At 48.7% G+C, this 25,289-nt stretch overlaps 12 protein-coding genes across 12 annotated transcripts; 2 read left to right on the top strand and 10 right to left on the bottom strand.

The window, feature by feature from the left end:
- Positions 1 to 2,064: 2,064 nt before the first annotated feature.
- On the bottom strand, positions 2,065 to 2,862 carry ABOM_007412 (class I SAM-dependent methyltransferase; the record flags this gene model as incomplete). Its single annotated transcript, XM_022534541.1, has 1 exon — positions 2,065 to 2,862. One exon carries the CDS (start codon positions 2,860 to 2,862, stop codon positions 2,065 to 2,067), a length of 798 nt encoding a protein of 265 aa, XP_022388491.1.
- A 407-nt stretch (positions 2,863 to 3,269) lies between these two features.
- On the bottom strand, positions 3,270 to 3,698 carry ABOM_007411 (C6 finger domain protein; the record flags this gene model as incomplete). Its single annotated transcript, XM_022534540.1, has 1 exon — positions 3,270 to 3,698. The coding sequence occupies one exon, from the start codon at positions 3,696 to 3,698 to the stop codon at positions 3,270 to 3,272; it is 429 nt and encodes a 142-aa protein (XP_022388489.1).
- A 139-nt stretch (positions 3,699 to 3,837) lies between these two features.
- ABOM_007410 (C6 finger domain protein) lies at positions 3,838 to 4,338 on the bottom strand (the record flags this gene model as incomplete). Its single annotated transcript, XM_022534539.1, has 1 exon — positions 3,838 to 4,338. The coding sequence occupies one exon, from the start codon at positions 4,336 to 4,338 to the stop codon at positions 3,838 to 3,840; it is 501 nt and encodes a 166-aa protein (XP_022388490.1).
- A 1,035-nt stretch (positions 4,339 to 5,373) lies between these two features.
- On the top strand, positions 5,374 to 6,908 carry ABOM_007409 (terpene synthase family protein; the record flags this gene model as incomplete). Its single annotated transcript, XM_022534538.1, has 4 exons — positions 5,374 to 6,082; positions 6,135 to 6,154; positions 6,215 to 6,441; positions 6,488 to 6,908. The coding sequence occupies 4 exons, from the start codon at positions 5,374 to 5,376 to the stop codon at positions 6,906 to 6,908; spliced, it is 1,377 nt and encodes a 458-aa protein (XP_022388460.1).
- Positions 6,909 to 7,105: 197 nt separating this feature from the next.
- Positions 7,106 to 8,134, bottom strand: ABOM_007408 (cytochrome b5 reductase family protein; the record flags this gene model as incomplete). Its single annotated transcript, XM_022534537.1, has 3 exons — positions 7,106 to 7,644; positions 7,714 to 7,791; positions 7,867 to 8,134. 3 exons carry the CDS (start codon positions 8,132 to 8,134, stop codon positions 7,106 to 7,108), a joined length of 885 nt encoding a protein of 294 aa, XP_022388459.1.
- A 1,474-nt stretch (positions 8,135 to 9,608) lies between these two features.
- ABOM_007407 (SGNH/GDSL hydrolase family protein) lies at positions 9,609 to 11,364 on the bottom strand (the record flags this gene model as incomplete). The annotated part of the gene is made up of 10 exons (XM_022534536.1): positions 9,609 to 9,941; positions 9,990 to 10,226; positions 10,277 to 10,336; positions 10,386 to 10,479; positions 10,539 to 10,626; positions 10,745 to 10,869; positions 10,917 to 10,969; positions 11,027 to 11,063; positions 11,111 to 11,117; positions 11,172 to 11,364. 10 exons carry the CDS (start codon positions 11,362 to 11,364, stop codon positions 9,609 to 9,611), a joined length of 1,227 nt encoding a protein of 408 aa, XP_022388452.1.
- Positions 11,365 to 13,344: 1,980 nt separating this feature from the next.
- Positions 13,345 to 15,027, bottom strand: ABOM_007406 (putative allantoate permease; the record flags this gene model as incomplete). The annotated part of the gene is made up of 4 exons (XM_022534535.1): positions 13,345 to 14,417; positions 14,488 to 14,711; positions 14,762 to 14,852; positions 14,907 to 15,027. 4 exons carry the CDS (start codon positions 15,025 to 15,027, stop codon positions 13,345 to 13,347), a joined length of 1,509 nt encoding a protein of 502 aa, XP_022388451.1.
- A 630-nt stretch (positions 15,028 to 15,657) lies between these two features.
- Positions 15,658 to 17,162, top strand: ABOM_007405 (NAD(P)/FAD-dependent oxidoreductase; the record flags this gene model as incomplete). The annotated part of the gene is made up of 3 exons (XM_022534534.1): positions 15,658 to 15,943; positions 16,000 to 16,959; positions 17,014 to 17,162. The coding sequence occupies 3 exons, from the start codon at positions 15,658 to 15,660 to the stop codon at positions 17,160 to 17,162; spliced, it is 1,395 nt and encodes a 464-aa protein (XP_022388454.1).
- A 351-nt stretch (positions 17,163 to 17,513) lies between these two features.
- On the bottom strand, positions 17,514 to 18,413 carry ABOM_007404 (histidine phosphatase family protein; the record flags this gene model as incomplete). Its single annotated transcript, XM_022534533.1, has 4 exons — positions 17,514 to 17,580; positions 17,643 to 17,852; positions 17,927 to 18,305; positions 18,365 to 18,413. The coding sequence occupies 4 exons, from the start codon at positions 18,411 to 18,413 to the stop codon at positions 17,514 to 17,516; spliced, it is 705 nt and encodes a 234-aa protein (XP_022388453.1).
- An 854-nt stretch (positions 18,414 to 19,267) lies between these two features.
- On the bottom strand, positions 19,268 to 20,221 carry ABOM_007403 (HpcH/HpaI aldolase family protein; the record flags this gene model as incomplete). Its single annotated transcript, XM_022534532.1, has 4 exons — positions 19,268 to 19,530; positions 19,583 to 19,818; positions 19,868 to 20,019; positions 20,072 to 20,221. The coding sequence occupies 4 exons, from the start codon at positions 20,219 to 20,221 to the stop codon at positions 19,268 to 19,270; spliced, it is 801 nt and encodes a 266-aa protein (XP_022388456.1).
- Positions 20,222 to 21,146: 925 nt separating this feature from the next.
- On the bottom strand, positions 21,147 to 22,523 carry ABOM_007402 (RraA family protein; the record flags this gene model as incomplete). Its single annotated transcript, XM_022534531.1, has 1 exon — positions 21,147 to 22,523. The coding sequence occupies one exon, from the start codon at positions 22,521 to 22,523 to the stop codon at positions 21,147 to 21,149; it is 1,377 nt and encodes a 458-aa protein (XP_022388455.1).
- Positions 22,524 to 23,588: 1,065 nt separating this feature from the next.
- ABOM_007401 (flavin-containing monooxygenase) lies at positions 23,589 to 25,088 on the bottom strand (the record flags this gene model as incomplete). The annotated part of the gene is made up of 1 exon (XM_022534530.1): positions 23,589 to 25,088. The coding sequence occupies one exon, from the start codon at positions 25,086 to 25,088 to the stop codon at positions 23,589 to 23,591; it is 1,500 nt and encodes a 499-aa protein (XP_022388458.1).
- Between the last annotated feature and the right edge of the window lie 201 nt (positions 25,089 to 25,289).

The raw sequence follows: 25,289 nt of genomic DNA, 5'->3' as shown, positions 1-25,289 counted from the left end.
ATGGGGGGCGCTCGTATGGCGGACGCTCGCCAGAAGGACTCTGTTCGTATGGGGGGCGGTCTTGGGGGGGCTGTCCGTATGGCGGGCGGTTGTCATACGGAGGGCGGTCATAGCCTCCGGGAGCCTGCCCATATGAAGGCTGTCCATATGGCTGCCCGTATGGGGCTTGAGGGGGAGCACCGTAATACGACATGGTATAGACAGATGGTGTACAAAGAAATATGGGAGAGGGGGATAAGAACTGGGAGATGGAATGAAAGCAAGCAGGTTGGGCAGCTTTAAATATATTGCTCAATCTGGTGAGGAGGGGAAAAAGCAGCCCTAGTCAGGTCTCAATTCACCACACCCCTGTATGGAGTCTCCAGACGCTAAGTTAATGACAATGAGACCTCAGGAGCCTCCGGTGCCCGCGGAGGCTTGAAAACCATTCGCTAACGGTGAGATACATATCACTAGAGTATCCACTACATTACTGGTTGCATGGGGAAGTGTCAATAGTCTGCAGTTGGTGGTGCTGCAGATCTGGCCTCTCAGATGCAAAATTAGGCAGATACATATTTTGATGGCCGGACTCCATCCATACCCCTGATTGTTTCCAATCCCAAAGCGCTAAGTGAAGCACGGAAACAGGCCACAGAATCCAATGGGAGAGGGGACGTGCTTCATCCTCCCGCCACAAGTTCAGCCTGCCATTCTGAGTTCTCCGGCGGTTGAGACTCTTGAGAGCCGTGTTCATTTGTCTCACCGTTGAACCGTCAGGAAGGGATAGTATGACATGTTCGATCATGGGCATCAACCCCACCATACCCTACAAAAACGCTGCCTGTGGTCCCTTGGCGCCACTAAAGGAATATCTGGCTTATTGATGACACATCCAATCGGAGTCCCTTCTCTCTAGGCATCAGCCACACCGGCGTATCACCATCGAACCCCTCCAATGACCCTTGCCGAGCTGTGACAAGCCACAAATCCCGCATAATGGAGGGGTTCTTCTCCATCCCATCCTCAAACTGACGCCGAGTCCTCACACCCTATAATTTCAAAAAGGTCATAGATCACATGCCGTCGGAAAACCACGTACCATGTCCATAATACCATGACGAAGAGAAGAGAATCCGATAGTACGTTGTATTGTAGTTGCTAAAATTACGAAATAATTGGACCAACGGGGGTCATGCAAGAGTTCCCCCGGCATCTTCGGCATAAAACATGAGCGACAGACTGGAGACTCGCCACGTGTGACTCAGCCAGTGGCTGTGGCTATGCGCCCAGCCACAGCTCGTTCCGGAAGATTCCTTAAAAGTGGATCGAATGTGCCCTCTTGTCTCCTTTTTCTTCTGGGTGACGGGGTCTAAACATGGCATAGTGTTTCCATTATGGGATCTTGGCGTTGAGGTTGTCGCCCCAGCAACTGCGCCTGTTCGATATTAGAGCGGAGCATCCTTGATTGGGCGGAAATAGGAAGGTGGGCTCTTCTTTGGAATAATTTCATTGCGTTGTACGGAGTATTTACAGTAATTTAAACTATTTGATTCCACGAACAGAGGTATCCTAATCCATGACATGTCAGTGTACATGAGCTATTGCACCAAGCGCCTGTAACTCAATGGTGGTCTGGAATGTAGTTGGCAGCCATGAGGTGTGCTTATACCTACCGTGACTCTTTCATTGTTTTCTCTGGGCTAAACTGCCTAGTCTAGAAATTACATCACCTAGTAAGTAGCGCAATGGTATTCCCGTCGTGACTGTCAAAGCTCCATAAATGTTGTGGCATTCACTGTGGAAATATGTACAAGGAACTATTTTCCCGGTCTCTCCCATCCCAAGGGTCTGGAATCTCAAATATAAAGCGTACCCAGGTCTCTCATGCGATATATTGCATGTCAACCCCAATCTGAACGTGCATTTTCAGGATAGTACTCATCAGCGATATCACATTATCGTAAAATATCCTAGTAAATATAGTAACTCATTGTTCCTCGCGATCATATGCACCTTCACGCTTACCTCTGTACAATATTGCTTCCTGTCGAGCAATGGACACGACTAGATTCAAAAGACAGATCACTTTTGGCACAAAATCTCACCATGCAGCACTCCGAACCAGCCCTGCTCCGCATCCACAAACTCCTTCCATCCCTCGGAGATGCTTTCTAATTCCTCCTTCGTCGCAAATCCCTCCTCGAGAGCCGTCGTCGCAAACCCAGAGGACCTCGCTCTTGCTCCCATCGATCCACCCCAGTATTGTCTCTCCTCAGGGGTACTAAAGCACCACGAGCCCGTGCTCTTCTGAATTTTAGACTGCTCAAATTCAGCCTCCTCAGCCCAGACATGAATTACTCGCCCCGGATGTGGATTGCCCCCTTTAGCCTTCGCCATCCGTGTAGTGATGTCAAGCCATGCCTCAATGCCCTTGTTTTCGGGATACCAAGTCATGACCGAAGATTCCCGTGCTGCGACGAGTCCACCGGGTTTCACAACGCGCCGCATTTCCTGCAAGGCTTTGACTGGGTCTGCAATATGCTGTAGCACCTGATGGACGTGGACAATATCGAAGGTGTTGTCGGGGAAATCGAGGGAGTGGATATCCCCCACTCGGAATTCAATGTTCGTCACCCCTTTTGAGGATGCCAGCTCGCGGGCCTGATCCAGGGGGTCGGGTACATATTCAATTCCGGTAACATGACCTTGGGGTGCACGGCTGGCGAAATCAACGCTAATTGAGCCAGGACCGCAGCCGATATCGAGAATCTTGGAGGTTGGGGTTATATGTGGGAGAAGGTATGCCGTGGAATTGGACGCAGTGCGCCAATTGTGAGTCTGAAGAACAGAGGTTGAGTGATCGGTTGTATAGACTCCCATTGTGATTGTTGTAATAGATTGCCTTACTTTGTTACTATTAAGGTTGCTGAATGTTAGGATGAAGGTAGAACTCGGGAGCGTTTATATAGTAGACAAGCTCGGGAGGGGCGTAGTGGAGACCTTGGGATTCCGAGACGGAATTCCGACTATGGCGGGGTTCTTATCGATTTCTGCCAGCAGAATTCCTGTTTTAATCCCGAGTATTTAATATTTCTGTATTTATATATAAGAAATTAGTATAAATACTAAGAAATATATATATTTTATATATTTCTCCATAAAATCTAGCTCCTAAATACAAAGAGTACTGAGAAATAGCTGTATATTTTATATGTAATAGATTGTATTGCTAGAGATAGAATTAGAATAAGTTTAAATACAGTAATCCCTAAACCTGGGCACCTCCATTAACAACCATGGATATGGACACAGACTGCGAATAGCATCATCCCGAACTCATCCGCCGACTGCACCCACCGCTCGAGTCTTTCCCTGCGCTCAGCTGAGCCTGTCTCCGCTGATCTCCATAATTCCGAGATCTCCAACATCCCATCCTCCCACTGTAAGAGGTGTCTATCATATTCCCTGTTCCACGTTTCTCGGTCTTCGGCTTCCCATAATGCCTTATTGCCTGGTGCATACACCCCTCTCATCTCATCTGCCACGAAATTCGGAAGTAGCCTGTCTGCATTGTATACGCTGCTGAAAAGGTACATAGTGAAGACTGCGCGTCGCTTCGCGGCGACCACAATCCAGGACTCCCACGTCGGCCGAGCGTGGGCTAATTCTGCGGCGCAGAAGAGGCCATTCCGAGCAGTCCGGAAGGCCATCTCCATGAGGGTGATCATCATCTTATCATTGACAAGGGATGAACACCTCGAGGGGAGAAGTACAGCATGATTGTATACAGTAAGTAGGCTTGGAAGGCTGAGAGAAGCTCGTAGTCATTCTCAGGGTGCTGGAACTATTAACTTCCTACAATGTCACAAAGAGCATTTCAACGTGTAGAGGTACCTCTTCAGCCAGTCGTTCCATTTCCTTTTCGAGCGTACTTATTACCATAATCTCACTTCCTGGTACCGCCTGTTCCCACATTCGGACCAGACTGTAGCAGTTTGCAAGCGATCGAGGTAATTCTTTCCTTTCAATTTGTGAGCGATGAAGTATGGGAGGAACATCCTTGTCTTTCAGCATGAACCGTGGATAAGTGCTCAATATCCGTGAAATGTACTGCAACGTAAAAGGGTGGTAAACCTTGGGTACCTCATCTTGCCCCAAGGGCGGCAGAATATAAGGTCTCAACCAGCGATCCCGAATATCCTCCGCAGTAGCACTCGGTACTAAATCGACTGCTCGAAAATCAAGTCCATCTCCGTCTCTCCAGCCATTGGCAGCTTGTCTCCGTACATGAAAGTGACTAGACGGGCTCCAGGCCGTACTCGAAGGAGTACTGGCAAAAGGCAGAGGAATAGGCATGGTAGACGTTGAATCAAAACAAGGTGTCGAATATACTGCCGAGCTGGGATATGCAGCCCCAGCGTCTGCTGTAAGACCCCTTTCTCCAGGAGGAGAGTCTCGGGTCAACGCTGAGGCAGAATATTCGCAGACGCGGCCCGTCGACCTACACCGCGAACAGGCAGGTTTTTCGAGACTGCAACGAACTTTCGATTTCGTGCAGCTATTGCAAGCCTTCTTGCGGGGGGGACGCTGTGGCATGGTTCGCGGTACAGTTTTGATAGTCTTCGGGAATGATGTTCTCGGGAGGTTCGGAATTCCGATATTCTTAGTAGCATGGCGCGACTACAGGCGAGTATACGGACCCAGTATGCATTTCTTATATCCGCTCTACTGTATCGAGGCAAAATATGAATTTCCAGCTCGCCTTTCAGTTGGAATTCGCTCAGTGTGGGCGAGTAGGCGCTCATTATCGCGTATTGATATTCATCTCGAGTTGTGATTGATAGTAGATTGGTTAGTTCTCTTAGAGAGCACGGTCAAATTCGATATCGTGGAAACTGGTAGTGAAGTCAGACTCACCAGATCTCATGAGATGGAAGAGTGAAAAGCGAGATAAAGCAGTGACAGTCCAGTCTCCAAGGCGAGTGTGGTTACTGCTATAGTTGACCCCTAAGCGGTACTACCGGGGGCAGCGCTCTGATCTGCTTATTGGGGTATTTTTTCTTATACAACACAACGATCGAAGGAGCAAAAGACGATGAACACAATTAAGAAGTATTCGTCATATGTATCTACGAAACAGGAAGACAAGGTCGAGTGCGTAAAGGAGCAAGTCCATCCAAAGGAACTACAAACAAAGGAATAATAGCAGGATCACCTGGCTTGCCCTATCAGGAGATACCCCATAAGGTCGCCGTCTCCACACTAGTACTACTATTATAGACGCTGCTGCTTGGTTTTGTTGTACTTGAACCGATTTCCAGGTCTGGATCCAGATCAACTACTCAGAATAACTTCGGTGTGCTTATAATCCGAATCTAAGGTTGGTGAAGAATGTTTTCTGAACTACACATTAACATCGGTCCAACATTGAGGGTAATAGAGAGTGCTAGGCGGCAAATACCGGCAGTTTCTGATTCGGGTAAAGCGCAACTTCGCGATGTGCACGACAGCCTGAGGCACGCCGGCGTCGTTTGCTTCTGTTTGGCTTTCGAGAGAATGATAACAACAATCTTCCCAAGAGCCTTGTCGAGACAATCTTCGATACGGATATATCAATCATCAATATGTTTTGGATTGTATCCCATTCTCAAACACCGCTACCACACGTCGCAGAACATTAGAGAGTTCAACCAGGAGCGTCTCCCACGGAGTTGCACGAGGAACATCCAGTATGCCTTCGACCCAGTCAACATTGCGGCCACAAATCGACCATCCAATCTATTCTCCTTCCTACGCCCTGAAAATGTTTCGCTCCCCAATTTCCAGCACGCCAATTCCATTGTCCCGCCGAGTCTCGGTGTCCCATGGCCCACCTCCTTCCCTTCCTGCTTTCAGTCGAAATACTGGGAAGAAATGGAGGAGACGACAAGGGCATATACCCAAGAACTTCTAGCACAACGACCGGGAAGTTATCAAGCGAAATATATTGAGGCAATGATCGACGCGGCAGTCTCACTACTGGTAAATACGGCACCAATGGGCAACTTGACGAGGATGAAGGTCCTCGCAAAGCTCTACGTGTTCTTCTTCGTGAGCGATGGTGATTGAACGTGTGGATATTGGTTGACTATTTTTGGCTAAATTTTCGGCAGATCTAGTTGATTCCGGGAATGTATGATCCGTCTACGTCGATTCGGGTTGTTGAAGCGGAACGCTAACCTAGATACTGCAGCGAGTGATGATGATCCCCAGTCATATCGAGGGGAAAGAGGAACAAGGACCGGAATATACAGTCTACAATATGTTGGCCAAAGAGATCCTTTCGGAAGATCTTGTCCAGGGGAAACGATTGCTGGAAAGCGTCATATCCTGGACATCGGCGACTCAACAGACACCCCCTGAGACGTTTCCCACATTAGAGGACTATATGTCGTATCGGGCGGGTGATGTGGGAGCATAGTACGTCTGATGACTGATTTACAACGAGCGACACTGACCCTCCCAGTGCCGTGTTCCGCAGTATGGAGTTCGCTTGCAATGTTTCCTTTTCCGACGCTGATTTCGAAGCCGTCGCGCGTCTCAGATCACTCTGTGAAAGGCATTTCCTACTGACCAATGATCTGTACTCCTATGCCAAAGAAGCAGTCGCAGAACAGAAGCATGGCGCTTCGGTCCTCAACGCCGTTCGAGTCGTTCAGCGCTTGATGAATATCTCTGAAGATTCCGCAAAGGCGATTGTTCGCCAACTTATCTGGGATGTAGAACGCCAGATGAACGAGGAATACGAACGTCTGCTTCCGGGTGCTCCAAAGTCGCAGCTAACATGCGCTCGGGGTCTAATTGTCTCCGCTGCAGGGAACATGTTCTTCTCAGCCACCTGTGCTCGCTATGCGCGAGTCATTGAGGGGTCAAGATTGCATACATAGATCCGTTGTAGACATCATTGCATATATTCACCCTCCTTCAACAATCTATACTGTTAAAGTATATATCAACCCATAAGAGCAAACCAATTTCAGTAGTGTACAGATTGCCATAAACCTAAGCACCTCAAACGACCATTCTATGCAAACAGGTATACCCGAGAAAAAACCAAAGGAACAAAAAGGATAGAAGGGAAAGGCTAAAACTTGAAAACCTGCCCCTTCTCAAACCCAAGCCTATTCAAAATCCCCCTCTTCCCAACCAACGACTCCTCCATGGCTGGCGGCCCACAAACAAATACCTTCGCACCCTCGCCCTTCCCATCAACAACCCCCTTCAGAAGCTCCTCAGTAACATATCCCTTCCTCAATCCTTCCTTCTCCCCCTCCAACCGACTAACCGTGTAAACATACTCAAACCGCCCAGGAAACCGCCTCTTGTACTCCTCCAGTTCCTCCCGGAGCAGCAAATCCTGCTCACTATTCACCCCGAAGACGAGCTTAATCTTTGTCTTATCGTTCGGGTTATCCAAAATGCCCCGAATAAGCTGGTAGATTGGGGTTATGCCAGCTCCGCCGGCTATAGCATAGATCTGGGGGTATTGGTTCGGAACCCAGGAGAAGCCCTTGAGGGCTGTGAGGAAGGTAAGGGTATCCCCGGGGACGAGGGAGTGGATGTGGGTGCTTGCTTTGCCGTTGGGGTATTGTTTTACCATTAGTTCTAGGGATCCTTGTTGGTCTGTTTCTTGTTCTTAGCTATTGTCTAGTCTAGTATAGACGTGGATACTGGAGGAGTCGAATCACTCACTTAGATCACCGATTGGAGTATATGGTCTGATAACGGGTAGCCACCGTCCAGTCGGTCGGGAGAGTGTAAGTAGTGCCGCTGGCATATATTAGCAAACTATCGCATAATGTCTCCCCCATTATGCAGAGAGAGAGCCTCTGAAAGAGAACATACAAGTCAACGACAACCCACTCCTAGCATTCTTGTCCGGAAACTCAAATACAAGCCGCTTCGTATTATGGTTCACAGCCTTGACGCTCTGCAGGCGTAGAGTCGTAAGCCCGAACCCGGAGAACATGACGGGCGGCTCGTCTGATTCCGCGTGAGCCTGGGGAAGAAGATAAGATCGAGCGCAATAGGCGCCGATACCGAAGACAGCAAGCGCGGAGAAGAGAGTAGTTTTTGTCGTTAGGGACGGGGGAAGTCGTCTGATTTGGGCCATTCCCTTTATAAGTAGTAGGAATCAGTAGTTTACTGAAGATATATCGTAGAAACAGTTGTATATCGATCGAGGTACATAGCAACATGGTGTCTATTTATACGTGATGCCTCTGTCCGATCGATATCGGACGCTGCGGGCCCCGAGCACCGACGGTGAGTTACACGAACTGAATTGTCCATCGGGAACCACTCCGTACGACACGGAGTAATCTGCATTTATTCGAGCGATCAAGTTTAGTATGTGCCTGTCTCACGGACTCGGTCCGGTGTTCGGTGGTCGTAAAGGCCGATAGATGTCGATCGGCCGCTGCGGTCATTCTCGGCTTTTGTCGGGTTTTGGAAATGGGTGCAACTACGGCTTACCTTGGAAATGCAATTGTGGCACCACGTCTCCTGTGGGTAGTTTTTTTTAGCCACATCATGTTAGAAGTGGTCATTTGAGGTTCAGTTAGAAGCCTAATAATATGAATTTTCTAACAATCTATCTCAACATATGGTGTGAAGATTTACCACACGGTTTGCCGCATGGAGGTCGAAATAAGCTCCAGAGCCTTAAACTCGTTGCTAATTAACCCATCCGTGCTTAGCCTTGGTCGCGCCCATGTGTCTCTAAGTTTTAGTGGATTAAGGTAGTACTGTGTAGTATGGAACCCAACAAACTCCCACGACTAAGTGGTATGATAAGGTTTCCGGTAGTATATATATTGCGGCCGTGGCGGTCTTATCATGTATGCTAACGGCGTTTCTACGTTTCTCTGTAGAAGACTAGCTAGAAATCCCATGTCGAAGGTAACACAGTGGGCTTTGATCCTCTTGGGAAAATGAATGCCAGAAGCCAGTTGTCTCCATCAGTTAGGGCACCGAGAGTCCAGTGAGATGGTCGACAGACAGCGAATGCGAAGACTTCGGCTGCCAATCCCGCTAGAGGAAAGCGGCTAGTCCTTACATCATAGGACTCGTATAGATCCTTTCCGTCCATTGCGAATTTCTTGTTCTACCCGGCAAATGGGAACACCGTCTACTTTAATGCAAGCAGTTGTTCCACCATATAATCGCAACTTCAATACAAAAAAATGTCCAACTCGTAGACTGGTCGCCAGCGATCCAGGCCTTCACATTTTCTTAGGGTATTAAACCCCAGCCGTGGCAAGTCCTTCAGGGCCAATCATCCAGGTGCTCGCGTCGGTAGCTGCCTCTAAATACCCACAGCAATCGATACCAATATGTTGGCATTTTCTTACAAGTGGCTCGCATTGTCTCTTGATGATCTTGTCGTGTCAGCATGAAAGTCGTTATCCTACATCCTTAAAATACATTGTAAACTTGGTAGAGAATACTAGCGCTAGAAGCCAACTTGGACACGAGATATTGTGCTCTGGTTACCAGGGCCGGCGTCTCCGCGGACCTGCGTCTGCGATGTCATTATCTATTCTCCGGGAACGTGTGTGTGTGTTCTATAACATAATGACTGGGGATTAGATGAATAGGCCAGAGAAGACCGACCGTTTATAGCTCGCTTGGTTATTCCAATAAGTGGTGTCATGCTGCACCTCTGGTCCGGTGGCTCCAAATTCCCATCCAAGCTTGATCTTTGTCCACTGCATGAGATGGCTTGCAACTTTCAGATGACCGACATCCGTTGGATGGCCGCCCGGGGAGATATCGTTGTGCTGCAGGATACCCTTTGTGTCGAAGTAATGCACGTATCCATCCTTTTCGAAATGCTGGTATACCTTCTGAACTTCAGACTCATACATCGGTTTCTGTACCCAGGTTGAGCCTTCCTTGACGAAATTACCCCAGAGGGACTATTGAAATCAGTATAAACCGAGCGAAACATGGGAATGGGGGTGTACCATGAGGACGATCTGTGCATCAGGCCAGACGCCATGCACGTTCTCCACCATTTTAACGTAGCTCTGGTAGTAATCGTCGCTGGGAATATTGTTTATGGCCCTACCGTCGTTCGTGCCCAGGTTGATGATCACCAGGTCGGCCGCACGATGAGCGGTGAAATTCCATGATTCGGGTTTATCACCGAAGGCCGCATTCGCACGGTCGCCTACGTCTGAAGCATGGGACCATTGATACGTCTGCGGTGGATGGTCAATAATAATCATTTCGTGGGGAACGGGCGATATACCATGCCGCGAGCATCGCCACCATAACATTGCTTGTCTACCAAGCATATTCCGGGGTACGCCTGCGCTGGTTAGGATGGCGGTATTATCTTGAACAAGATGCTCACATACTGCTATGGTATATTCAGCATTGCCCAAACCAGCTGCGAAGTTGAAGCCCCACGAGGCAAGACCCTCGTAAGTAGCGTACTGCCCTGATGCGAGCCTTCCAGTCGATAGTTAGTAAAATCTTTAGGTCGTCTCCAGAGAATCTTGCAAACTGACGAATCTCCAATGATTTCCACCGTCCTGTTGAACTCTGCGGCTTTTACCAACCGCGCATCCGAAGCAACAGACACGCCGTCGATTTGAACTGTGTAGATTGTAAGCAGCGAGAATGTAGGTCGAGCCGATAAAACTTATCCATAGCCCCAATTCGTGACTAAGTCGATCAGTATTCGCACGTACAATGTTCAATCCTATCAACATACCTCGCATTTCAAATGTCTTGTCATCCGCATACTCTGTTTCATTCAGTGCCGACGATCCAGGCTTCACAAACTGATAGGCTGAATTGGCTGTAACGTTCGAGAACTCCCAGTCAAGCCCACCGATCCTATAAAATCAGAAACAGTCGCATAAATAACCCAGGGTGAAGCATACCGATAGGCGACAAGCACATTTTTGGACGTGTTTTCACCAAAGCTCACTGCAAGCTATTGATAATGTCAGCCACCGATAGAGCTCAAACCCAAGAAGCAGTACAACTCTACCTTGTCGCCCGTAAATCCAAACTTGACACCAGGAACGCTGACTCAATTAGCTATCGTCACCAGGAAAGAATAGCTGAAACATACGACCACCCTAATGAAATCGATTAGCATCAAATCTCGAGCATGACACAACTCTATCACTCACAAGAAGTATAAGTACTATCCCACCGCCCCTTATACGAGATCTCCGACGCGTCGGCCCCGTATCTCTTCCAGGTATCATCAACAGAAACTTCCTCAGCTTGCCCAGGATAAGGGTTCAGCCTCTCCTGCCCATTCTCCAAGATCGTAGCAGCAGCCTGGAACGCCCAAGCCAACGACAACAGCGAAAACCGCATCTTAAACATCAAGATGCAATCGTGTTTCTCGGGTCAAACACACAGAGACAGGGACCAAATAATAAAAATACACCACCGAGCGAGGACCATCAAAATTTAAATCCAGATTAGCGTCATGCAAGGGAATGAACTCCTTTCTCATCTCATTTGTGCAGAAAATCTGAAATCATTTGGTGGCTGGGATGGCATTTACTGTACCGATCCTAGATTCATTCAGTCGTGCGATGGCTCGTCAACTTTCTCCATTTTTGCGCTGCGTAGCTGATTAAATGCCGAGTTGAGTGGTCAATCCCTTCCTTTCTGAGGGTTTATTCGCTTTCAATGTGGGTCGCGAAGTAATAGATCGCACGATGGGGTCAATGGGTGGGCTGGTGATTCTGCTTTGTGTTCAATGTCGATCAGGGGGTTCATCTCAGGTTTTAGCATTCTGGAATATGATCTGATATCAACAGGAGCAAGGGATGGAGAATTGCTGTCTCTTTTCGACTACCTAGGGCAGACACGTGACGTGATGGAAATACTTCCTGAATGGGAATTTAGAAGTGACTAAGCATTGAGACTTGGATCTTCAGATCGTACTCCTGAGTACAGTTTTTCATGAATAGACTTTGAATAATTCTAGTCATATATGAATGTAATGTGCTACATGATTAGATCAGCTTATTGATCTGGTGGCTAACTTGCACTCTGTCGTACAATGCACGTACTATATCACATCTGCATCTCGGTGATCGATCATCCTCGGTAGTGCGGTTGGCAGAGAGTGGATGAGCAAGGACAGGAAAAATAAGAGAAATTCAGTCGTCTACTTTATGCATGGAATCAAGCCTAAGAGGTGAACCAAGGAAGCTATTCATCCATTAAAAGGGTCATCTGTTACAATCATATATCAGACCGTCGGTAGGGTTCCATCCAGTACTGATCCCCGGGGAATAGTTATCTGTGCTAGAATAAATGCACTGATCAAGGAGAGCAGTTAATGAGACAATGTATTGTATGCACCAAAGGAACTACCAACTCGCGGCGGGATTGAATACAAACCGCCTTTTAAGAACACGGTTTTCCCTCTCCCTTCTTTCTATCATTCTGGCTTTCTTTCTTTCTTGCTTCCATGACTCATCAAGTCAGACTTTTGAATCTCAACTCATCAGAACAAAAGTCCAACTGATGCGTGAACATTTAATATGTATCATGGCCAACCATCACCAGACGACGACACTCATCACTGATGGCGGGACCTCAGATGTCCAAGACCGCGAATGTCAAGCATTTGGTTTGCATGAGGTACCTCGGAGAACATACTGAGCCGGAACTCGTCCACGTATGCACGTCATTCGGCAATAAAAGGTAGAGCATGGCAAGCCTGTAAAGTTGATACTCAGGCTGGATGGGTGGCACGAACCGTGTCCCGCAAGCCTACCCGTCACGATTGCAAGCTCATCCTCGTGGACAGGTAATGAGACACTGTCCAGCCGCGAGCAGCAATGAGTGTAGAAGCCAGTTAAACCAAGTCAGATGGGTTTGCCTGACCTCACTATTGAGGTAAACAGAACCACGTCATATACATAGCATGATGAGCCTTTCAAGCCTGGAGAGTTCAATCTTTTGCGTTATATGTAGGGGGAGTAAACTGCCACACTCCTGGCCCAGTGTGATCGAAAGGATATTCTCATGAGGCTATTCGCCTTTCACCCTTATCTGGCCCGAAGACGTGACTGAGCGTAGTCAGTATATTGAGCTACACCCCTCGGAGGCTCAGCGATTCGTGCTTTGCTTCACATACAGATTTAGTATGGTTGTACTCTAGCTGACAACCGCGGGGGCTTTGAATTAAACCCACAATGGCGTAGTCAGAATACCCTATGCGAACCATTGCGGACGGTAGAAACATCTCATACAAGCTTTAGTACGGTGAGAGCTAAATAATTGCTTTTATACACATATTTAACATGTCTAGGAATGGTTACAGTAGATTTATCTTTACTCATCCACCCTCGTAGTCGGCGTCTTCTTCCAGTCTGCATCCCCTGGCCGTTCTTCATCATTCTTCAATGAGCCACCAGCCACCACCTCGGCATCGAGCGCATTCTGAAAAGCCACACGCTTCGGCAACAAGTATCGCACATCGATAAAGCGCAGAACACAAGTCATGATGATGACAAGAACCAACAACGCAAGAGCACTCTGCCAGCCGTATCTATAATAGGGGGCCTGAGACGCGGGCCAAACCAGGACTTGCGACCACGCCGAAATCGCATAGTATCCAGCCACCGCAACGCCGACGACGAGAGAGCGCGCTTCAGGGTCTTGTGGGATGAGATCAGAAAGCCAGGCAAAGATGAGCGGCGCAGTACCGAGGCAGGTGTGTGCGATGAAATACGACGCGTATGCGGCGGATACGTCGACCGATGTAGGATGTCGCGTCCAGATGCTCATGATGATACACGGGATTATTCCGATGATGCCTTGTAGGACGATGAGTGTCCATCTCGTCTCCAGAAAGTCGGAGAGTAAGGCCCACACCCATACGAAGACGACGTTGATGGCTGAGCCGCCGATGGGAATCGCGTTGACCTGGGATACGCTCCATCTGGGGCTGCCGTCCGGTCTTTTGAGAGCTTTCAGGAAGAGCGAAAAATAGACGTAGCCGTACGTTCCCAGTACGGTTGCGATATATAAGACCGCAACGAAGTAGACCACCCAGCCAGAAAATGTGCGCTTGACACCAGCCCATGTCATCCTCTTCGGCTCCGCGCGGCCGTTACGTGCTAGTCGCTCCATGGAGAGTTCGGCATGCACTTTCTTAAACCAGAATGCACGGGGATTTGGCCTGTTTGGCAGATCAGGAATCATGAAGAACCCTAAGAATCCCCATACTACAGTGATGATGGCGTTAATAACGAACAACCACCGCCAACCTGCCAGGCCATGGTGTCCCTCCATGGTGTTGGTGATGGCAGTTTGTAAAGCACCCGACATCATCTGTCCAGCAGCTTGACACGACTGATAAAATCCCATGCGTTTCGCAAGCTCGGTGGGGGTGTACCAGTACACTATATCCTGTTGGCCTTGGCTTATAATTGCATGGCAGAGATCACGAAAACGGGAAGTGGATTGACCTACTGAATAAGGTCATCATGCCAGGCCAGGCGCTACTTTCACAGAGACCGAGAAAGACTCGCAGAACATATATTTGTTTCGCGCTGTTGCACATAGCGATCAGTCCGGTTAGAACCCCCCAGGCGATCTCTAGACCAGGCAGCCAGAAACTGGGCCGTACGTAGGTCAGAATGATCTGAGAGGGGATGAGCATGACGCAGTAGGCGGCATTGAAGTATGTCGTGAAGCTGAAGAAGTTAGCTGCATTCCGAATATGGTGATCGTTCATTTTACACACAGATTCAGCTCGTTTCCGAGGAGATTGAGGTCTTCCTTCATGCCGGAAACGTAGGCATTGTTGATGTTCTGCTGGTCCAGGTATTTGATCACTGCATACTGTTTTTAGTCCTGTCGTGCTATCCGATATGATCCACGTCGCCTACCTTGAGAAATACAACCAAACGTTAGCAGAAATATATCCAGTCGTCGGACAAGCGCCTTCTCGTCTGGGGAGCGAACATGATGCCTTGCCAACGCCGTGCGACCAAACTTAAAGGACACCATGGCTGTTCTCAGGGAAACCAAATCGACAAAAGAAATCACCGCCCCGTCGGAGAGAAGAGCTCTCTAATTTATTGCTGGCTATCTTCATGAACCACGTGGTGCAGGTGCGATACGAAGCTCCACCACCACGACTCATATCACGGCCGATCCCCTTGCAGGAGCAAATGCCGCTTTTGGACGTGTGACCGCCGGGGAGAAATCAACAGATTAAGCGTGATAAGAGACGGCGATGACCACCAATGGTGAGGCTGGTCGCCACATACCCCGTATTCTCTCGGCAGGATTCCATGGCCAAGACTGCTGGGACGACTTGAAAATACCCCGCTCAAGTCACTGCTATCAGCGTGCACGGAGCACATTGCAGGTCCAAGCGATAGCCGACCCGATCAGCGAGCTCTCAAGGTTAATCCCAACTTTAACACGTCCTTTATACGATGACAAGACAGTTGTAGTAATCGACCACTAGTGGCGGCCGTTATCGCAATCCAAAATTATCCCCGAGGTTTCTACTATATATCCGCCAAGCTACCACGTTGGAAACCACCCGTGGCTAAGCATATCTCAAGCTTCACACAGCCTCGGCGTAATCAATACGACTTACTATTGACCCTTATCTACATTCACGCAATCATGTCCGCCTCGTCTCGAGATGGCTCTAGCAGGAGTTTACCTCACAAAAACCCCTGCCTCAGTTTCTGGCAGCGAACTACCCGTGCATTTCCCCTGCTACATGCCAACCAAAGCATACCGGTCCCTTCTAGGTCGAAGTATGTAGTGATTGGCTCCGGGATCTCTGGCGGTCTTACGGCGTTCGACCTTATTGAGGCTGGCATCAAGGGGGAGGATATCATAATCCTTGAGGCGCGAGAGGCAGCAAGCGGTGCCAGCTCCCGAAATGCAGGACATGTACGACCAGGTGCGCATCCGAACTGCGTTTTCACTTGATCTATTCAATTATTAATCCAACAATAGATGCATTCCGAGGATTCAGTGCATATGCAAAGGTCCATGGAGAGGAACAAGCTTTAAAGATAATTGCCAATGAGCGCCTGGTGCTCGAAAAGGTAGACGAGTTCACCAAGAAACACAGCGTCCAGTGCGACTTCAATCTCACCACAACATTCGACGTATGCATGACCTCCGAGTTTGCAGCGTACGAGGCCGAAAGCTTTGATGCGTACAAAAGTGCAGGAGGCGATGTTTCACATATCAAGTTCTATGAAGGCCAAGAAGCGCAAACTAGGACGAAAGTGAAAGGCGCCGTCGCAGCATATGAGTGGCCAGCTGGATCCAGTCATCCAGCAAAGCTCGCACAGTTTCTTCTCCAGGCGGTTGTATCACACGGCGGGAAGTTGTTCACGTTTTGCCCAGCTACTGAACTAAGGCGCAACGAGTCGGAGCCAGGGCTCTGGGATGTGCATACTCCGCGGGGAGTCGTAACAACAGAGCGGGTAGTCCACTGCACGAACGCTCATGCTGCGCTTTTGCTACCACACCTGGAGCCTTGTATACAGCCGAACCGCGCTCAGGCGCATAGTCTGATCCCAACACCCTCGTTCGCCGCAGAGAATGCCCTTCAGAATACCTTTTCTCTGCGTTATAGTCTACACCATTTTTACTCCTTGATCCAAAGGCAGAATGATGGTACACTGGTGCTGGGTGTATCGCGGTCAAACCCTACCCTCAGTGAGGAAACACGAGCTAGTGTCTATAGTACAGACGATACGAGCTATAATAAAGAGGTAGTCCAAGATGCTCTCCAAAGCTTTAACAAGATATTTCCCGACTTTGATAGCGCGAGTGCCGTGCATGGAGAGGGTCTGGATCATGCGTGGACTGGGATCATCGCCATGACGACTGATTCCGTGCCGTTCGTTGGGGCAATCGAATCTCTGCCAGGGCAATATATTTGTGCTGGGTTTAATGGTCATGGTAAGTCTTAACTCTTCCTTTCGTGGAAATAGGCTTGGTACTGAGATATAACAGGTATGGCACGTATATTTACTTGCGCACCAGGTGTTGCCAAAATCATACTTGGAAAGGAGTGGCACGATACAGGTTTGCCTGAATGTTTTAGATTCAGTGAAGAGAGACTCTCTAGACTGTCCACAAAGACCGTACCGTCTGTGTGGTGAGTTAGTGTATCATCTTGATTGACTACTGGTCATATATAGGTGTGGGTTTGAACTCCCGTAACAAACTATGAAGATTTCTACAATTCTAGCCTTTAATGTGATTTTGGATAGAGACCCATCTTTATATATGTATGCCCGCTGTATGTAGTTCGATCGCGATGGTGGCTGTTTCCCTATTATAAATCTCGGCATGGCGTGTTGGCACGTTGCTCAGGCGGGGGATTGGCAGGTTCGAATAATGTCAGAGGAACTACACAGTATGCAGTAGGAAACCTCCTCCTGGGAGGAAATTTGTGTCAAATAATTTCATTTCTCTATACTCCGAGGTCTATACAGTCTAAATCTCTCCCATTATTCTTCCAATGGGAATCCATATCCAACCATGAGGGCAGGCTCATCAATGCTATGGTGTTGGTAGCTATATAATTGTCAGAAAATGCCAACTGGATGGCCGGCCGGGGCTGTAAGGGGGTCTCCTACCTCAAGACACCAACAGCGCCAGGTTCAAGCATCAGGGAAAGAGGGAACTCCATGGGGTAACCAAGCCAACGCTTGGTAAAGGCGCGAAGCAAGTGGCCATGTGCAACCAGCACCACGTCACAATGCTTTTCGCCGTGCATGTTGACTTTGTGCAGCGCACGAATCTCTTTAATAAGATCGTCAATGCGGTCCGTGACCTCTTGAGGAGACCTAATAAATCTGGTTAAACTTGTTCATGGCAGACGGAGAACCAATTACTCGAGTCGCCTGGAGGAGGGACTTACTCTCCATCCTCGCAGCCATCGCGCCAGATATCCCATGGCTGCTCGGTGTCCAGACCGTGCTCCTTTCGCAGGGCCCGGATTTCCTTCGTCACCAGCCCCTCGTAAAGACCGTAACCCCACTCAGCCAGTCTTTCAGTCTCGCTGACTTTATTTGCGTCTCTCAGCTCCTGCTTAGCAGCATCAGAGAAAGCAATCTCGAAGGTCTGCATCGCCCGTTTGCGAGGACTGATATAGACATGCGCCAGGTGGGCCGGGTCAATCAATTTGCCCGATCCAACAATCATCTTGCCAGACGCGAGGACTTGACTCTCGCCATCTTCCGTGAGGTCCAATTCAGTGACACCGGTGTACCGGCCGTTCTTGGACCACTCCGTCTGACCTGGGATAGGGGTCAGTATAAGGCCCCGCGGTGATTAACTCCACTGTGATCGAACATACCGTGTCGGTAGAGGAAGACACGGGGTGTACCAGCGTCCTTGTCAGGCATTTTGCAATGATATCACGAGGAAGTTAATGTGTTGCTGGATTGCGATCCAATTCTCGAACAGCTATGGAGGTCAATTGCCTGGGAAAAGTGCGGGTCCGCGGGGAGAGAAAAAAAAAAAATCCCGCCGCCCCAGTTATTGACCTTCACCGGTGCCCACTACGTATACTAGCCCCATACAACCCGTCCAATCGAGAGGGATATGATAATCTCGTGTACTCCGGTGGGTGTATCAATCTATGTGGTTGGGTCTAAATTCCTTCTCTACTCCGCGGGGTACGTGAGACCATTTCGATATGTAGGACGTCATTTTTGGCCACCCGCTAATTGTATTATGGTTATTACTAATTATTGGGCTATCTAGAAGAACAGCTAAACTTATATATTTTAAGCATAGGTAGAATACAACATAAATGGTCGGTTATAAACTTTCATGTTGTGTTTCTTACGGTGTCAGACCAGGCTAGTTAACTTGTGAGGTGATCTTAATATCTACAGTTACAGATACATCCACACACTAAATCTAGATAAACCATATAAAGACTCTATGCGTCCTTTTTCTAGCACCTATATACACTGTAGATCTCCATTACAAGAATCCACATCCTCTACGAATTTGTGGTGGGTTTGCGTTGCGGATTCTTCGTATACGACCCTTGAATCAATGAACCTCCGCAAAGGTCATATGTCCTTCTCCCAGCCATAAACTGATAATAGTAACGAGATATCGTTCCCAGTATGGAATAGTTCCGTGTCCTTTCTTCTCCGAGCCGGCGTCTATTAAATGAAGAGCCATAACACAGAATACCCAGTGATTGAAATGCGAACGTGCGCATTTTCTTCTACCCAGCAAGGACTCACGAGCGCGCAACTTGCAACTCAGCTGTATACCAGTTCTGAATAGCCCGAACATCATAACTCATTGCCACGGTATCGAACACTTTCAGATGTTCCTTGCACAAACCCCCGTTGTTTGATAATCGGCTGACCCATTTGCCATGCTTTCTAGCTGCCGCCACGATCTTGTCGATAGCGTCGACAAACTCCGGCTCGGTGCCTTTTGCAGGAACATAGCCAAGGAGTGATAGGGCAAGGTCGTTTGGTCCGATAAAGACCATATCTCGACGGGAATTAGCAATACTATTGATAGGATTTGAGGGTCAAGCACTAACCAACACCAGGGACAGCACAGATGGCGTCAACGTTCTCGACCCCGGCTCTCGATTCAATTTGAACACAGGTGATGAGTGTCTCGTTCGCCGTTTTCATGTATGTCGGAATATCGATGTCGTGAGCGATGGCTGGAAACGCGGAGCCTTGCCCTCGAAGTCCCTGGGGAGGGAATTTTGCATGAGAGACAATGGCCCTGGCTTCTTCGGCTGTATTGATTTGTGGGACAACGATGCCGCTTGTGATACTCTTTAGTACTGGAATGGTAGGGTTTGGTTGTCACTTACTGTGCACCAGCATCCAACGCTCTTTTGATCAAATCCGCGTGAGTCATCCTGAGACGAACGAGCGGCGATACCCCCAAAGCAGCGATAGCGGCAGTCGAGCTGTGCATGGAGTCGTCGCTTATATGGCCATGCTCACAGTCGATGATGATGCCCTTTACGGTTATCAGCGGGGAATGACAACTACTGAAATGGGGGATTGCTGACATCAACGCCGGTCTGAGCTACAATTTGGGCTGTGCGAAAGGATGGAAGTCCCAGAAAGGTCATAATAGGCTTTGAGTTCGCTCGAAGAGCATCGAGAAGGCGTAACCGCGGGTTATGAATCGCGGTTGTTAGGGCTGATGCGTATGTCATTCTGTGTTTTGAGTGTTGTGTGAAGGATCGACCGAAGCCCTGAAAGCGTTGCTATGAAGATGTCTAGAAAGGATAGAGTTAGAATGCAAAGAAAGAAGCAATTAAGGCTAATGGCACAATGTACAGCGATATTAATATCGAGACGACCTTGGAATTATATCTAGAAGTAGTCGCATTGAGGCTATCAGAGCAAGATTTAGTATCGGGGAAATAGATCTATGCCGACGGCGAAACCAAAAGATCCCGCCAAGCGTTCTCTAGCAGGATGTCGGCAAAAGCCCCTAAAGATAGTCAACGGAGTAATATTTTCATTCTTCCAATACTTAATCATGATTCGTGTTATGGCATATATCTCCTCGAGACACACACATAGCTTGTAACTGTACTTTCATTTGGTGTCGATCTGTACAAATTTCCGATGCGGGAACTTGATAGTGGCACTGAAAGGGGCGAATTCGTTACACAGTTCTAAGTACTAATGAACCCCTCCCAAGGCTATATCTATATTAGAATCGATACACAAGCTCATATCAAACTCTCCGCAAGGGTATGGGGTAGAAGTTGGTTTCAGATCGACGAGGTGGGGGGTTTTATCGAGTTGACTATGGAGTTAACTCCTTTGAACGACTAGTATTGATGCGTCGCCGTCATTTTAATAGTTTTAATTTTCATATATGATCTAGCTAATTATCCAAGATTTCTATCTCGCAATGTATATAAAGCCTTTATTCTTGATCGTGTATGTACTTAATCTCGTGTCTCTAGAAACCTCCTATATATAGGGTCAGCTTTTGTGTCTAGCTACCGTTCATACAGTTATGAGGAATCTGTTTCGTGAAAATCCCGTATGCCACTCTGCAGAGCAGTTTACGCCACATGTGACGTCGTTTTCAACAGCTCGCAAAAACTTGTGTTCAGCTACCGTCTAGCCCTTGCGCTGCAGCGTGTGATAGCCGAGTTTCTCTCGTGCCTCTGTGATTGTAGCGCCACCAGCGATCATTTCTCGGATACCGGCTTCACTCTTCTCAATCTTTCGTGCGACTTCAGCCACCTCACGGGCTCGATTTCGCGGGACAATAACGACACCGTTGGCATCGGCGATAACGATGTCGCGAGGGTTGACCCGTACCTTGCCGATGCCGATCGAGTCGTTGACACCCCCAACCTGAACCCGATCCTTGCCGGTTCGCATCCAACGTCCAGCCGTGAAGAGTGGATAGTCGTCGTCGATCGCGCGGTTTACATCTCGGCACACACCGTCGATAACCGTTCCAGCGATGTCTCGTAAGCCAGCGTATTGGGTCATTATATCACCCCAGACAGTGCAATCCGTGCGACCACCGTTGTCAATGACTACGACATCGCCTATGGCCACCTCATCAATGAAATCACCGACGCTCCCTGGTGGATCGCTGGCCGGCACGTATCGAACGGTGAAGGCCGGCCCCACGGTAACCTTTGTGTAATCGGCCAAAGGCATGATGCCGAACGCTTGTCCAGGAATGCCAAGTTTATCAAGCGCGTCAGAGACCCCAGGGGTATCTGAGTCGACGAACAGCGCTACCAACTCTTGATCCTCGGCGCTAGCTTGCTTGGGATTTCGCTTATTAGGTGGCGCGGCTGGTGCCGTGGACTGTGACGGTGTACCTTCGCGTATCGCTTCGAATTGCTTGTCATGCATGACCTCAGACACAGGCTGGCCGGCTCGGACAGCCTCAACCATCCGGGTCTGGCGACTGTCAATCCGCTCGCCAAGCTCTAGGACTTCCTCAATGTGCTGAGCCGGAACGAACACTGTCCCACATCGATCGGCGATCACATAGTCATCCTGGTGGACCGTGACACCTCGCACCTGCAGCGGTGTGCCGGAGTCGACCTGCACCAAGCGATTGCGCGCGCTGATCATGGTGACGCCACGGCCGTAGACGGGATAACCAACGTCACGGCTGCCATCGATGTCACGACTCATGCCATCAATAATGGTTCCACGGATATGCTTCTGCTTCGATGCATTGGCGATGATGTCGCCCCAGCATGAGACACCATCTATGCCGCCGGAGATGACAAGAATGCGATCATCTGTCGTTACCGCATCGATGACCGGGGTGAGTAGATGGGTTGTGGGTGCAGCATCCGTCTTGGGGCCCACTTTCACTGTGCTGGCACGTCCAACAATCTTTGGGCAGTCCCAGAGTGGTCGTAAGCCGTATGTGGCTCCTTTCAGACCGAGGAAATCCAAGGCATCGGACACGGTATTGGTGTCGAGCGCTGCAAGTCGGTCTAAAATGCTGGATTGACTCATTGTGTTGGGTATAATGATCAGTGGGTAATGCAAATGACTGAAAGTTGTTGAAGTAGAAATGGTTTCACGGAGTGCTTATATGTGTTTTATTGTTCCAGGGAAGTAATCAGAGGCTTACGCTGCACCATCGGGAACGTGCCAGGCTGCCGAAACTGGACTCGGCGACCAGCAGCGAGTTAGGGATGCGACGGCGATGGGACATAACTCAATATGTAGCCCGTGAAAGCAAAGCCATAGCGTTCGAGGATAGTGGAACGCTAGTTGTACCTCCATAAGTCGGGTAGATATTCTGCTGTAGCTGTTGGTGCCAGGGATCGGCGAGTTATCATTCCGCCGATTTGCACCTGGCCACCGAGGACCTGGAATATAATGAGTCCAGATGAAAGCATGTAAGCCGTCTAGATATCACAATTTACTGCACCCAAAATTATCGGACTCAAATTTTACAACCCGAGGATCTGAGATAGGTTAATGGTGGTGGTATTGTAATCAACGGTTATCCGGTAGCCAAGGTCCATCGGTTGAGCATGCACGCCACAAATCGTCAAGCTAAGCACAGCACAACACAGTATTTACCAACTATGTTAAGACAGGTGAGAATGCATATCCCCGATATGTGCGTTGGCCGAGGTGTTTCCGGCTTGTGCCTGGTGAGCCATAGCAGTCACGAGGTATTAGAAATGAAGGTTGACGTAGGATTACTTCAGCCTTTGACTGTTCAGCCCCTCGACTACTCTGTACATGAAATATTCAGAATAACAGTATTGTCCTGGGAGAAACCAGAGGCTCCAGTAGGGGAACAAGGGTCGATGACAATAGGCATTGGACCGAGAGTCTAAACCAGACTACACACAGAAAATGTATAAATGTGTTCCTATTTATCAAGATGTACTGATATTAATTCGGACAACGAGATAGAAACACCGACCATCTCTCCTGTAGCCTGAGCGGCCATAATTATGAGAGTATATCATATCCTTCACGTGGAGAACTGCAGAATGACCATCACGTCGAAAGCCCTCAAGTAGTCCCACTGCAACACAAACCAAGACCGCATCTAGTAGACTATGTACAATCGCTCTCAATGTCACAAACCGACTTCCTAACAAACTCCAACGACTCATTGACCTTCCCATATTTTGCGAATATAAGATCAGAAAGATAGTTACTCCTAGCCTTCCAAGGACCTATATCACCCACCTTTGGCAGGTCTTTTTCCGCCTCAGTAACGTATGTCGAACTCAAATTCAACAGCCTCCCGCGCTGGAGAGCCAGGCCGCTCTGTACTCTCGGAATAACCGCACCAAAGCCGCCTCTTTCCATGTGCTTCAAAAGACGGCAGAGTATTCTCCCTGTCACATCAGCCCCTAGCGTCCACGAAATATTGGCATATCCAATCACAAGGGCGGCATTTGGAAGGTCCTCAAGCAGGATTCCATGCCACAGGAACTTCTCAGGTATCTTATAGGGCTGTCCATCAATAGCAATGTCGATTCCGGCTCCAATTTGGAGTTTAAGCCCCGTAGCTGTTATGATGATATCGGCATCGAGAAATTCACCAGAGCCCAATTGGATTCCTGACTCGGTGACCAGCTTAATAGTGTCGGTCTTTATGTCTGCTCTCCCTGTGTGCAGGCTCTTGTAGAAATCACCGTCGGGACAGATACATAGCCGTTGGTCCCAGGGGTTATATCTAGGCTTGAAGTGGGGGTCGTGTGGTATTCCCTCTGGTAATTGTTGAAGGGTTCGGCGTTGCAGAACCCATCGTGCCGTGGCCGGAAATGAGCGACAGAAGAGAAAGAAAAGCCTAGACAATACGATTTTAAGGACACGGTTCAGCTTGAGAGACGTACTAGTGGGTAGGAGGCGTGTCAACCAGGTTCGGTTTGTCTGGCTCGGGATCGACATGATGTAAGATGGACTGCGCTGCAGCATGGTAACCTTTGCTGCGGTCTCAGAGAGCTTTGGGAGGAGAGTTATAGCAGTTGCGCCACTGCCGATGACAACCACTCTCTTAGCGTCGTAGTCGCAGCCCTCAGGCCAAAATTGCGGGTGGATAGTCAATCCTCGGAAACTCGTCAAGCCTGGAATGCTGGTGGGAAGAGGCTGATGGTAGTCGTAGTATCCTGTACCGAAAACAAGGAATCGGGCTCGGAGGGTCTTCGTATTGCCATTGTGCGTGATATCAAGAGTCCAGAGTTGATCCGGGGTAGACCAAGCAGCGGCATCAACTCTGTGATTGTACTTCATTGCCTTATCAATGCCGTAGCTAGCAGCTGCTTGCTGCATGTATTCCCGTATCGCAGAGCCCTCGGCAATCTGGCTGGAAGCTGTCCAAGGGTACCATGAAAAGCCAAAGGTGAATAAGTCAGAATCGGACCGAATGCCTGGGTATCGAAAGAGATCCCAGGTTCCACCCAATGTGTCTCGGGCTTCGAGTATCGCATAGCTAAAGTTTGGTAGCTCCTGTTGAACGCGGTATGCGGTGTTGATTCCTGATATGCCTGCTCCGATGATAATGAGGTCATGGTCGTATGGTTTCTTTTCTTGATTGTTGTGGCTCATTTTGTTAACCAAAGGATAATGGAAAGACATTAAACAACGTAGAAAAGGAGCGCCAAACTACAGTTATGCGAAGTTATAGTTATACTCCATATGAGTTTATTTACCGACCGAGGCAGGCTACTCTCATGTGCTCCTTCATTGTTTGATTCTTTGATTATAATATCGATACGAAATAATGCATGGATTCCCTGGTCTATACCC

Source organism: Aspergillus bombycis, assembly GCF_001792695.1.
Source record: "Aspergillus bombycis strain NRRL26010 chromosome Unknown contig00051, whole genome shotgun sequence".
In the NCBI taxonomy this organism is placed as follows: domain Eukaryota; kingdom Fungi; phylum Ascomycota; class Eurotiomycetes; order Eurotiales; family Aspergillaceae; genus Aspergillus; species Aspergillus bombycis.
The sequence above is the reverse complement of the archived record's forward strand: the minus strand, read 5'-3'. Positions and strand labels throughout refer to the sequence as shown.